Genomic DNA, 12,776 nt, shown 5'->3' on the forward strand with positions numbered 1-12,776 from the left:
AAAAAAAAATTAATAATTCGATCTAGAACACACTTGTATCAACAACACTAGGTATCTACAAATGGTCTTACGTCTGTTTTTGACTTTGATTGTGTCGTGTTGGCAGTAGCTTGTGCGGTCGGGCTGATCTCATTCTTCAGCTGAGAGATCTTATCTGTCAGTTCTTTAAGAGTCTTCATGATGTTTGCTCTCTCCTCTGGCTTCATCCCTCTGTTCTTTTCCAGGCGGTTTATCAGCACCTGCAGAAGGCAGTTCAGGTTTAGAGTTACATTAAACTGCATGTACGAAATCACTAGTAGTTCTAATATACACTCCTTAGATCATATTCATTCAACAGAGACTGAATCAGGACAAGCACAATAACTTAAGGGCTGTCACGATTCCTTGATTAAGTTAAGTGCTAAATTAAGTGCTCAATTTAAAAAAAAAACCTTGACTGCAATTTACTCGTGTGAAGTGGGGAATTCCACAGATGAGAATCCATGAACTGCATTATTAGTCCTTTTCTAAGGCTGCACGATATATTAAAACCATTTAAAAATCATAATATGGCATAGTGCTATTGTGAAATCACACAGGTGGACGTGTGGTTGTTTATTTATTGATATGTGTTTTTTTTTTTTTTTTTGCTAAATGGTTCACATTTTAGAGTGGCCTTTTATTGTGGCCAGCCTAAGGCACACCTGTGCAATAATCATGCTGTCTAATCAGCATCTTGATACGCCACACCTGTGAGGTGGATGGATTATCTCGGCAAAGGAGAAGTGCTCACTAACACAGATTTAGACAGATTTGTGAACAATATTTGAGAGAAATAGGCCTTTTGTGTACATAGAAAAAGTCTTAGATCTTTAAATTCAGCTCATGAAAAATGGGGGCAAAAACAAAAGTGTTGCGTTTATAATTTTCTTCAGTGTATATTTATACTTTACATAGATACTTCTTGATTTTGTAATCAGTCCTATTAAAAGTATTTTTCAAATATAGTTTGAAACAAATAAAAAGGAACTAAACATTGTAACCAACAGTGTACTTGGTAATCTGGGAAGTTTGTGCACATTGGGAATCATATGTTTTTCAAATAAAGACCAGGTAATGCTAATTATACACAGTAAATATGAGATAAATGTAACATATGGCATGGGTGTCAACATAAAAATTTGTAATTACAGTAAAATATAATAAAAAAATGTGTATGTGTGTCCAAACTTTTACCTGGTGGTATATATACATTTATTTTGTTTTACTTCAGTAATCTTTCATACCTTCTGACATTCGATCTGTTTTTCAACCATTTCTTGTTTCTTCTTCCTCATGTCTTGCTGCAGTTTCAACGCCTCCTGAAGGCCAGAGGTCAGAGGTCACGTTAGCGCACTCATAAGTACATTCCAGACTGTGCAATCCTAGTAGGTGGATCTGCCTGTATCAGCTTACAGAGGTGAGGAGGAGAAAGGAAATACTCACATGCTTCTTTTTCAGAACCTCCTGAGCTTCCAGCGCTTTGCCCGTTTTTCCTAATGACTTTGATGCGGTTTTCAACACCGTGCGTGAGAACGGACCCTTCGGTAAACCCGAAGATGGCGTCAAACCCTTGTTTAACAGAGAAATTCAAACAATTGTTGATTTTTAACATTTATTACATGTTTATGTGTTTTTTTGTTTTTAATATAGACACACAATCGGTTAAAAGTTTGGAAGATTTTTTAAATGTTTTTGAAAGAAGTCTATTATGCTCACTAAGGCTGCATTTATTGTTGCAGTGTCACATGATCCTTCAGAAATCATTCTAATACGATGATTCGCTGCTCAAGAAACATTTATTCATTTAGCAGACCTTTTTTTTACCATTTATTTTACCATTAACTTATTTACCATACTTATTTTATGTTGAAAACAGTTGTGCTGCTTCATATTTTTGTGCAAACTAGGCTTGCTGCGATAATCGTTGTTACCGGTGACCGGTTACATCACTTGCCCACCGTAGCACCGCCCCCACCGTCGTTTAATTTTTTTTTTTATAGCAATAAGAAATCATGTAGTTCAGTCAGAGAACAAACACTACAATTAAAAACTGAACACGAAAAAAAGAGTCGCAGCACAGATCAGCAGCAGGAGTCAGATTTCATTTATCATGAGAGTGAGGCGAGCTGACTGACAAGACGATGGCGGAAGATTTGGTCTCAAAGCTAAATGTAAAAGCACCTATTTGGCAATATTATGGATTTAAACCCACTGCTAATAGGGAACCTGCAAATAATTAGTTGTGTTTTTCTAGTTGTTGTGTTTTTCCATTAAGAATAATAATGAACCCACCATTCAAGCAATTGCCGCCCCCGAATTGCTGCTAATGCGCACAGGCATTCATTACGGTGTGTGTCCTCTGGCGCAGAGCAGAGCGAGAGTTTCAGTTCAGTCCTATTGAAGCCTAACTTCCACTGAAATTAACTGAAAACGCTCGCTCTGCTCCGCACCGTTATGAATGCCCGTCCCGTGCGCATTTTACTTTGAATTAGCAATTTAAAAGCGAGGTGCAAAAGAGTAAAAAACTCCAACGAAACACTTTTATTCAGCAAGAATGCCTTAAACTGATCAAAAGTAACAGTAAAGTAATTTATAATGTAATAAAGATTTCGATTTCAAACAAATGCTGTTCTTCTAAACTTTTTATTTCAAGTTGACCAAATAAGCCTGAAATCAACCCTGCATCAGTGTTACCACAAAAATATTAAGCAACAAAAAAAAGATGTTTCCAACATTGATCAAAATAAGAACCATTATTAATAACTGCGCACCAATAATAACAATTCCATTCCACAGGAATAAATTACATTTTAAAACGCAGTCTTGTTGAGAAAAAGATACATCTTTTAAAAACTATAATTACTCCAAACGTTTGACTGGTAGTTTCTGCTGGATCTATACTGGCAGCATTTCTCACAGCAAGCATCAAAGCAGCAAACCTCCTATATTTGTACAAATACTACTGTTATTGTGTCACAGAATGTTTTTGGAGGAAACATTTTAGACCTTAAATATATGATTTATATATAAACAGTGCCTATTTGAAAATTAGTTGAGACATTTTCGGAGATGTGAGCTCATGGCCGTCAGAGGCTGTTCAGCGCTTATGTATCCGCTGAGAACAGCTTCATCTCGGCCACTCCTTGGGGGATTTGCTGCTGACTCTTACATACAGTAGATAATGGATAAATAAGAGGTATAATTCATTTTGGGTATATTAAAAGGGTAATCTTTGGTCTTATTAATCTATTACTTGTTCCAGAGCAAATCGATTTGGCTAAGGGTAAAGTTAAGTTTTATAACTATAGTAATAGTACAAGATTTCATTTAAATTAAAATAGAGCGCTGCTTTTATACTTTAGACTGAATTGTTTGCTTGTGTTTATTTCCTATTGTACAAACCTCATACTTTTATAATGGCCATTATTGTTAATTTAAATATTATTGTTAAATAAATAACATTTTATTTTCTATAAACTACATGCTGTATTTGGTATTGGGAAAGGTTCTGTGAGTGATTGTGATTTCTACTTCAGTGAACGTTACATTATTACGTCATTAGATGGCGACAAGAATCTTTATGAGTGAGTCAAGCAAAGCAAAGACTTTTATATTGAAATCGAGCCGAAAAGGGTTGTAAAACAAGGTTATTTCTAAAGAACACCTCGCATGATGCAACCGGCAAATGCATTGAGTAGCGCTATCATGGGAAATCCCCTTATCTGTTAAAAAGATACTAAGATATCGCTTTCCCCAGAGGACATTTTTTATTATGAATATAAGATTGAACTGAAGAATGAACTCGTTTACTGTCTCTCTCATTATACTCTCCAATGAAGCGACTTAAAATTCCTTTGTTACTAGTCCTAAAGTGACGTTTAGTAACGAAGGCTCGTAGCCGTGCGATGTGGCTCTCTCTTGTGCCTATGGCTTAATCACAGCCCTGCTCATATAGAGCCTTATCGCACTCCTACTCGTTTATATTCTCTCTGAACAGATGTGTGCAAACACTCAAGTGTTTTCTTTACCACTGATGGCTCTTGGTTCAGGCTGGTAGGTTCAGTGCCGCCCATGATTCCCGTGGCAGTCTGGTGTTTGGGGAAGGTCTTATTCAGCACGTAAGCTCCTGCAGGGTGTTGCTGAATGACCTGCACACAAAACAAAATTCAGTCAAAGTATGTAAACGAATGACGATGAACAGTCACAGTAAGCATATCAATCAATAATTTGCAAACTTCTCTATGGGGGAACTATCAATAGTAGGGCTGGGCAGCAAGAGCTCATTCTCCAAATGTTAGAAGAGCAACACAATGAAATAGCATAGAAATATAATGTATTTATATTATGAATATTATAAGTGGGTCTCAGACCTTGTGTGTCGTGGGCTGCTGTTGGCCAGGGTTTGTGTTCTGACCGGGTCCCTGCTCCTGTGTGCTGGATGTGGGCTCTCTATGCCAGTAGACTCTGATGAAGCGGTTGTTCAGAACGGCTTCAGTGCTGGAGATGGCCCTCCGAGCCTCGTCATTGGCTGTGTACTGGATCAGTGCTGCCTCTGGGTCGCCCCCGAACACCACCTGTGGAAACGACAACACAGGACACAGTTTTACATCACAATCACTACAACTGCATTCGTTGAGCTGTATAACAAAAGTGTTACATAACAAAGGCAAATATGTAGTTCATAATCTAATCTACACAGAAGGTTTACCTGAATGTTGACTATGGTTCCAAACTTGCTGAAGTGCTCATTGAGTTTGGTGATGTTGTTGAGGTCCCGGGGGATTTTGCGGACCTCTAGTTTGGTGTTGACGTAATAAATCTTTTTCGGGAAGGTGGGTTTATGCTGGTTATTGAAATTTTGTCTGTAAAACAGGAAAGACAACATTACACATCTCAATCAGGACATCCACCTGTATCATTGTTTCCTTTGTGTTAAAAGATATCAATATTAATTAATAGATACTAAAAATAAATAAAGGTAAAGGTAATAATTAGCATAATGATCCATAATTTATTACATTTATAATAAAGTAAATTAAGTAAATATAATATAATTCATTATATAATATAATTTATAATAAAGTAAATACGTTTATATCATTCTGATATACAGTACCGGTCATTCGTTTGTAAACATTACTTTTTTTAATGTTCTTGAAAGAAGTCTCTTCTGCTCATGATCAAGCCTGCATTTATTCGATCAAAAACTGAAAAAAAACAGATCTTTTTTTCGATACAGAAAAAAACTGTAATATTGTGTTTTAAGTACATAATGAAATCATGGTTTTCTATCATAAATAAAATATTTATTTCTGAGAATCAAAGCTGAATTATCATCAGCCATAACCCCAGTTGTCAGAGTCATATGATCCTTCAGAAATCATTCTAATATGCTGTATTGTCAATGCACAAACAGTTGTGCTGCTTAATTTTATTTTTTATTTTTTTTCAGGATAAAAAGGACAGCATTTATTCAAAAAAAAATTACAATTAAATATATATAATTTTTATAACCTGTGATACTTTTTTCAGGATTTTTTGATGAATAAAAAAGAACAGCAATATATAATATACACTACCGTTTTTGAAGGAAATTGATAGATATAGATATATATATATATATATATATATATATAAATAAATATATATATATAAAAATCTTTAGTCACTTTTTATCAATTGAACACATCCTTGCTGAATAAAAGTATATATATATATATATATATATATATATATATATATATATATATATACACACATACATACAAGTTCTAAAATAGCAGCACAGCTGTTTTCAACATTGATAATAAATATGATAATGATTTGATGGATCATGTGACACTGAAGATTGGAGTAATGAAATAAATTATATAAATCATATTTTAAGGTATATTAAAGTAGAATACCATTATGTTAAATTGTAGTACTATATATATATAAAAAAAAAAAAAATGTATTTTTGATGAGCATAAGAGACTTGACAAAAGTACATAAATGATCAAAGTAATAAGCATAATAATCAATATGGGATCCTTTTCACATTTCCAGGGTCCTCTGAAGTTCTCATAGTTGTGTAAACTTCAATAACAGTGAATGGGAGACGACAGCAAATATATTTAAATTTGGTCCAATAGCAAAAGAACAAAATCCATGATAACGTTTCCACGACTTTCCAAAACAAATGTACCAATTCATTTTTTTTAATAAAATGATTAAAAACTAGATTTACAGACTAGATCCACTCTACCAGTCATACTAGATTTGTGATGTTGATGATGCAGCGCTGTGGAAAGTCACCACAGTCATTGATCACAATTATAATTAAAAATTCAAAAGTTTATCACACACACACACCACATTTGTGGTGAATTTCTAAAGGTCATATACTTTCTTGAAAGACCGCAAAATAAGATCTGCTAAAACAGTTAGTAGTCGCTCATCACTCACTTCTCCATCCAGGGTTTTTTGACCAGTGGGCCATCAGTAGACGGCAGACACCTCTTCCTGTTCTCCTGCTCAGAGTTGTACCTCGCCTCACTGCTCGACACACTCGGGACAGACGGCTCCGTCTGAATCACTATGTTAGCTGCTAAAAACACATATTAAACAAATTTAAATTGATGTTGTCATGATGAATACGTTTAAAATCCTCATGCAAAATTAGTCATTGGTTTGGAACTGATATTTTACATCTGATACCTCGTGAGTTTTGTCCATCACCAGAGGTAAGGCCGATGAGGTTGGGTCTCTGCGTCTGGATGCGAGGGATGAAATGACGGTACTGAGCTCTGCCTGGGCCGGTCAGTGCTGGGGACTCTGGGTTATAGGCCTCGGGGTCATAGCTGTCTGTAAGTGAAACAACAAACACGTGTTAAACCATATGTACAGTGTGCAGCAGGAAAAACACACTACAGGAGGTTCTTTCCCATCGATAAATGAAACATTTATTCATGTGTTTGAGAGAACTTTCTCCAAATTCTCAAGAGTGTAAGATGCAGCAGCAGCACAACTACATGGTCAGAGTCTGTCACTGCAGCCTTCAGACATTAAACATCCCTGATACACCACACTCAAAACAAAATGGCTTTGAAACTATTTTCACTCAGAAATTGCTAGTTCATTTTTCACAAATAATTACAAAGAAACAGCAAGTGACAGATACGAAACACGAACCTATGAAGTAGAAAAACTGAAACATAATTTTCTTTTAAAACGTACTCAATCTTTGTTGTATTTACAACCTCGAAAAATTACTCAGAATGAATAACCCGACTCGCGGTTTGGTTTGTTTTTAGTTGTTTACTGAACAAACTAGGTATGCATATGAATAAAAATGCAATGCAGTTTATGGTGCTGTTGTAATTGGAGGAAGAGTTTGTGAAGTTAAACAGACTCGCTTGCTGTCAAGATAATCGTTTATGCGAGATGGAAATGTGTAAATTTGTAACATTTACAAGTAAGTATACAACCATAATAGTTAAACACGTCTCAAGCGCATTAAACATCACACGCATCTGACAGCAGGGTAGGTTTATTATTTAGTTTGATGTGCGTAAACTGTGGTAAAAAATCTAGTTTTTAATGTAGTTTATATGTCTATGTGGTGTTTTTAATATGCTCTAAGACAAACCATGTGTAAATTCATAAGTCGACACCATTGCTGAGTATTTTCTCCTTAAAACTGCAGTGAACCAAAGACACGCTTTGAATCGCTGGTGTTTCTGACGTCACAAACTACCTTGTAACCAATCAGAACAACGTCTGATCAGCAGCGAGTGGATCTCTGAGCTGAGTGAGTGAGTGGAGGCGGGGCTCATTTGCATATTCATAGAACCGCGTACAATATTGTACGCATGCGAACCAAACCGAAAGACCCGTACTGAAAATGTTCGGTACTAATACATGCATCATTACACCCCTACTGACTGATGTACACACGACAAGACCAGAACCACCACCAACAGACAGGAAAGAGGCTTAGTATATCAACTGCTTTCTTTAAAGGGGTCAGACTTTCCCTGAAGGCCGCTTATAATGTCAATCGCATTGATGATATAAATTTAAATCCATTTCCGATGGACAGGAAAAACACAAGTAGCCGGAATATCGATGTAGTGCAGAAATCTGGCATGACCCCTTTACAACACACATAATATGTATAGACATATTATATTATATTATATTATTATATGTATAGCTATAGACAGTAAGCTCTAAGCACCACTGCTCAAGATGAGGAGAGAGAAGCGCAGTGGCTTACATTCAGAGAGAGTGTATTGAGGATGGAGAGAGGCAGAAGAGGAGGAAGAAGAGGAAGGAGGTGGTGGTGGTGGTGGTGGAGGTGGAGGAGGAGGTGGTCCCACTCCAGGCAGGGCCAAAGGGGAAGAGGTTCTGGTTCTGGAGTGGGGTGGAGTGTCTATCCCAGTAGCTGGGATTAGAGGAGGCCCTAAAACAAGACAAGAGCAAACTCAAGCACTCATCTACAGCTAACTTCCATTAGTGCACTTTAGGACAATCGTTCGTTGCTAATATAAAGTCATTCTCAAGATTAAAAAAATGTGCGCATATATTCCTAACAATTAACAAATGCATTTACCAAATTTTCTGGAACACAAGTCCATTTTTGTATTACCTAAAACAGTCTGCGTTTTACATTCCATTCGACTTGTAAAATGCAACTGACATCAAGCTCGCAAAAATGTGCAAAGTGTACACATTTTGGATTAGTGCCAAATGAAAGAGGTACATGAGCCCAAGTTTATTTGTATAGGCCATGTCCCACATGCTGGCAGTTTCAGTATCACTCTAAATACATTTGTTTAGGCTTTTATAAGGAATGTTGTTTATTTTATCTTTATACTTCTTTTCCATTCCAGTTCTGAATACAGATTAATCTAAAGGATCTGCTGTGTAGTGAGGGGAACTAACATACATGTTTACACTGTTTGTAATATTTGTAAATGTGTCATTTTTTTTACTGATATTTTACATTATTTCTCAATGTAATAAATGTGACAAACATATACAGTGAGGAAAATAAGTATTTGAACACCCTGCTATTTTGCAAGTTCTCCCACTTATCCAAATCATGGAGGGGTCTGAAATTGTCATCGTAGGTGCATGTCCACTGTGAGAGACATAATCTAAAAAAAAAATATTCCAGAAATCACAATATATGATTTTTTAACTATTTATTTGTATGATACAGCTGCAAATAAGTATTTGAACACCTGTCTATCAGCTAGAATTCTGACCCTCAAAGACCTGTTAGTCTGCCTTTAAAATGTCCACCTCCACTCCATTTATTATCCTAAATTAGATGCACCTGTTTGAGGTCGTTAGCTGCATAAAGACACCTGTCCACCCCATACAATCAGTAAGAATCCAACTACTAACATGGCCAAGACCAAAGAGCTGTCCAAAGACACTAGAGACAAAATTGTACACCTCCACAAGGCTGGAAAGGGCTACGGGGAAATTGCCAAGCAGCTTGGTGAAAAAAGGTCCACTGTTGGAGCAATCATTAGAAAATGGAAGAAGCTAAACATGACTGTCAATCTCCCTCGGACTGGGGCTCCATGCAAGATCTCGCCTCGTGGGGTCTCAATGATCCTAAGAAAGGTGAGAAATCAGCCCAGAACTACACGGGAGGAGCTGGTCAATGACCTGAAAAGAGCTGGGACCACCGTTTCCAAGGTTACTGTTGGTAATACACTAAGACGTCATGGTTTGAAATCATGCATGGCACGGAAGGTTCCCCTGCTTAAACCAGCACATGTCAAGGCCCGTCTTAAGTTTGCCAATGACCATTTGGATGATCCAGAGGAGTCATGGGAGAAAGTCATGTGGTCAGATGAGACCAAAATAGAACTTTTTGGTCATAATTCCACTAAACGTGTTTGGAGGAAGAAGAATGATGAGTACCATCCCAAGAACACCATCCCTACTGTGAAGCATGGGGGTGGTAGCATCATGCTTTGGGGGTGTTTTTCTGCACATGGGACAGGGCGACTGCACTGTATTAAGGAGAGGATGACCGGGGCCATGTATTGCGAGATTTTGGGGAACAACCTCCTTCCCTCAGTTAGAGCATTGAAGATGGGTCGAGGCTGGGTCTTCCAACATGACAATGACCCGAAGCACACAGCCAGGATAACCAAGGAGTGGCTCTGTAAGAAGCATATCAAGGTTCTGGCGTGGCCTAGCCAGTCTCCAGACCTAAACCCAATAGAGAATCTTTGGAGGGAGCTCAAACTCCGTGTTTCTCAGCGACAGCCCAGAAACCTGACTGATCTAGAGAAGATCTGTGTGGAGGAGTGGGCCAAAATCCCTCCTGCAGTGTGTGCAAACCTGGTGAAAAACTACAGGAAACGTTTGACCTCTGTAATTGCAAACAAAGGCTACTGTACCAAATATTAACATTGATTTCCGCAGGTGTTCAAATACTTATTTGCAGCTGTATCATACAAATAAATAGTTAAAAAATCATACATTGTGATTTCTGGATTTTTTTTTTTAGATTATGTCTCTCACAGTGGACATGCACCTACGATGACAATTTCAGACCCCTCCATGATTTCTAAGTGGGAGAACTTGCAAAATAGCAGGGTGTTCAAATACTTATTTTCCTCACTGTATAATGCATATCATAATATAATGAAATATATTAATTTCTCAACAATGCAATTTGGACCCGGTGTGATTTATTTTAAGGTGCGACAAATTTTCTGGAAAATACTGTAATGCATAGTTGTACGATTTTAATGTTTACATTAAAATAAATGAATTTATTATTTATTAATCAATAACCCATGAAAAATGTAAAAAAAAAAAGAAAAAAAAAATTATATATATATATATATATATATATATATATATTTAATTGAAATGATTACGTATATTTTTAATAAAACAAAGTAAACAGGAGAAAATAATGTAACATTCATAATTAACGGATGAATTGATTAAAGATTGAATAATAATAATAATAAAAAATAATAATAATTACATTCACCTAAAGATTTTAAAATCAGTTAATTATAGAGCTACACTATTCTGGATAAATTGACAATCATGATTCTTTTTTTTTTTTTTAAATAGAGCTGCATGATTCTCCCTCAATTCTAAACTCTAATTTACTAGCGGTTCTGACAAAATGTTAATTGCTGCAGTCTATTTAAAATGTTTAATTCCTTTGAATGAATTATTGAAAAGAATGGGTTTGAATGAATGATTCAATGACTCACTCACACCTATAAAACATGGTAACTGCTCTCTCTGGCTCAGCGGCAGCACAAACACAGTTCGAATGTTACGCTGTGATCACACTACTCAAACGTTTAACAGATTACAGCGAATCGTTGTCATTTAGGAATAAGATTGAGTAGGTGTGTGAATCGAGATTGTGACCTTTCAGTGATAAATCGTGCAGCTCTACAATACAATATAAATATGAAACAAAGACAATGAAATTAATAATGATAAATAAAACACAATCATCATTTAGAGACATTGTTAAATATATACACACACACGAGTCAAAATCTGCTAAGTGGTAATAATACAACGACAATTTTAAAGTGATTTTTCACCATTTACAACAGAATCTAGGGCTGCACGATAATGGTTAAAATGCTAATCACGATTATTTTGCTCAAAATTATAATCGCGATAATTAATCACGATTATTCTCATTTGAGAAACTACAGCGAAAGAGAAGAGACAGTTAACGGTTTTGCACGAGTATTTGCGCAAAATCCGCGCAGATTTGGTTTACACGAATTTCCCCAGCAAAGTCAGTAAACATAATAACATGCCAAATTTGCCAGGGATTTGACAGCGATACCCGCCAAAATTCATTTTTAGCCGCATTTGGCGGGTGATAACTTCAAACCATCAGACTTCATTTAACCAACTACAACTTCCTCAGGCAGCAAGTCAATACAAATGGCATGATTTAACGTTAGATGAGCGCTTTGTGACGCGTCTTCACATTAGATCTTCTAAGCGACACATTTCGGTTGAAAATGAGACAAAGTAGGCTACAGATCCAGATCGCTCAGCAAATTCGTACTGCAAAGAAAAATAGTCTACTTGTTGAAACACACTGAAAACGGTCAGTGGCTGTCGTTTTCAACTGATTCACATCATGAAAACTGGTAAAAACTTAAACTTAGTTTAAAAAAATTTAGAACCAGATTTAGTCACACCAACGGCACAAGTGGCTTGTGAAGAAACAGACTGGCTGTGTAAAAATTTTATGCAAACAGAATATCGCTGTGGAGATCAGTGCTTTTTTCCGCAGTGTAGAGCGAGCGCGCGCCAGAGTTGCCAGATTGCACCGATTAAGTAAAACACAGGGCATAAAATGTAAGAGAAAAGCTCTGTTTGGGTATTTTGGGAGATTTAAGTTATTCAGATCTGGCAACCACAAACTTCAGTGCTAGTGGGGACTTGTTTACAATGCAAGATAATGTAAATGTCTAATAAAAAAGCGTTTTCAGGATAAAAAACGAGCGGGGAAATATCGCGACGATTTTTTAAAATAAATCGAGAGAGGCAGATATCGTTATCGCGATTAAAATACAATTAATCGTGCAGCCCTAACAGAATCTGCATTTTAATGCATTCAAATGAATTAGTTTTGTTATAAAAGACAATAAAAACAACTTTGTGCATCAAAACCACTCCTTCTCAGGTAAAAAATTAACCTGATTTTTAACAGTGAAATTTGGAAATGAATTTGCGACAGCTGA

General features: G+C 36.4%; 1 protein-coding gene across 7 annotated transcripts in view; it reads right to left on the minus strand.

The window, feature by feature from the left end:
• The window catches only part of rbm27 (RNA binding motif protein 27), a 29,589-nt gene that overhangs the window by 7,339 nt on the left and 9,474 nt on the right, over window positions 1-12,776 (minus strand). For 2 of the 7 annotated variants that reach the window (XM_084387245.1, XM_084387244.1), the window contains exons 8-16: window positions 8,282-8,467; window positions 6,721-6,867; window positions 6,469-6,610; window positions 4,730-4,883; window positions 4,392-4,595; window positions 4,050-4,169; window positions 1,465-1,590; window positions 1,266-1,340; window positions 72-239 (exon numbers count right to left, since the gene is read on the minus strand). In XM_084387245.1, the coding sequence (XP_084243371.1) occupies window positions 72-239; window positions 1,266-1,340; window positions 1,465-1,590; window positions 4,050-4,169; window positions 4,392-4,595; window positions 4,730-4,883; window positions 6,469-6,610; window positions 6,721-6,867; window positions 8,282-8,467 (1,322 nt within the window). Of the gene's footprint in view, window positions 1-71; window positions 240-1,265; window positions 1,341-1,464; window positions 1,591-4,049; window positions 4,170-4,391; window positions 4,596-4,729; window positions 4,884-6,468; window positions 6,611-6,711; window positions 6,868-8,281; window positions 8,468-12,776 lie in introns of all 7 variants that reach the window. The other 5 variants (XM_084387241.1, XM_084387243.1, XM_084387242.1 and 2 more) reach the window with 4 other exon arrangements.

The sequence above is a fragment of the Rutilus rutilus genome (genome assembly GCF_951802725.1).
Source record: "Rutilus rutilus genome assembly, chromosome: 18".
Classification (NCBI taxonomy): domain Eukaryota; kingdom Metazoa; phylum Chordata; class Actinopteri; order Cypriniformes; family Leuciscidae; genus Rutilus; species Rutilus rutilus.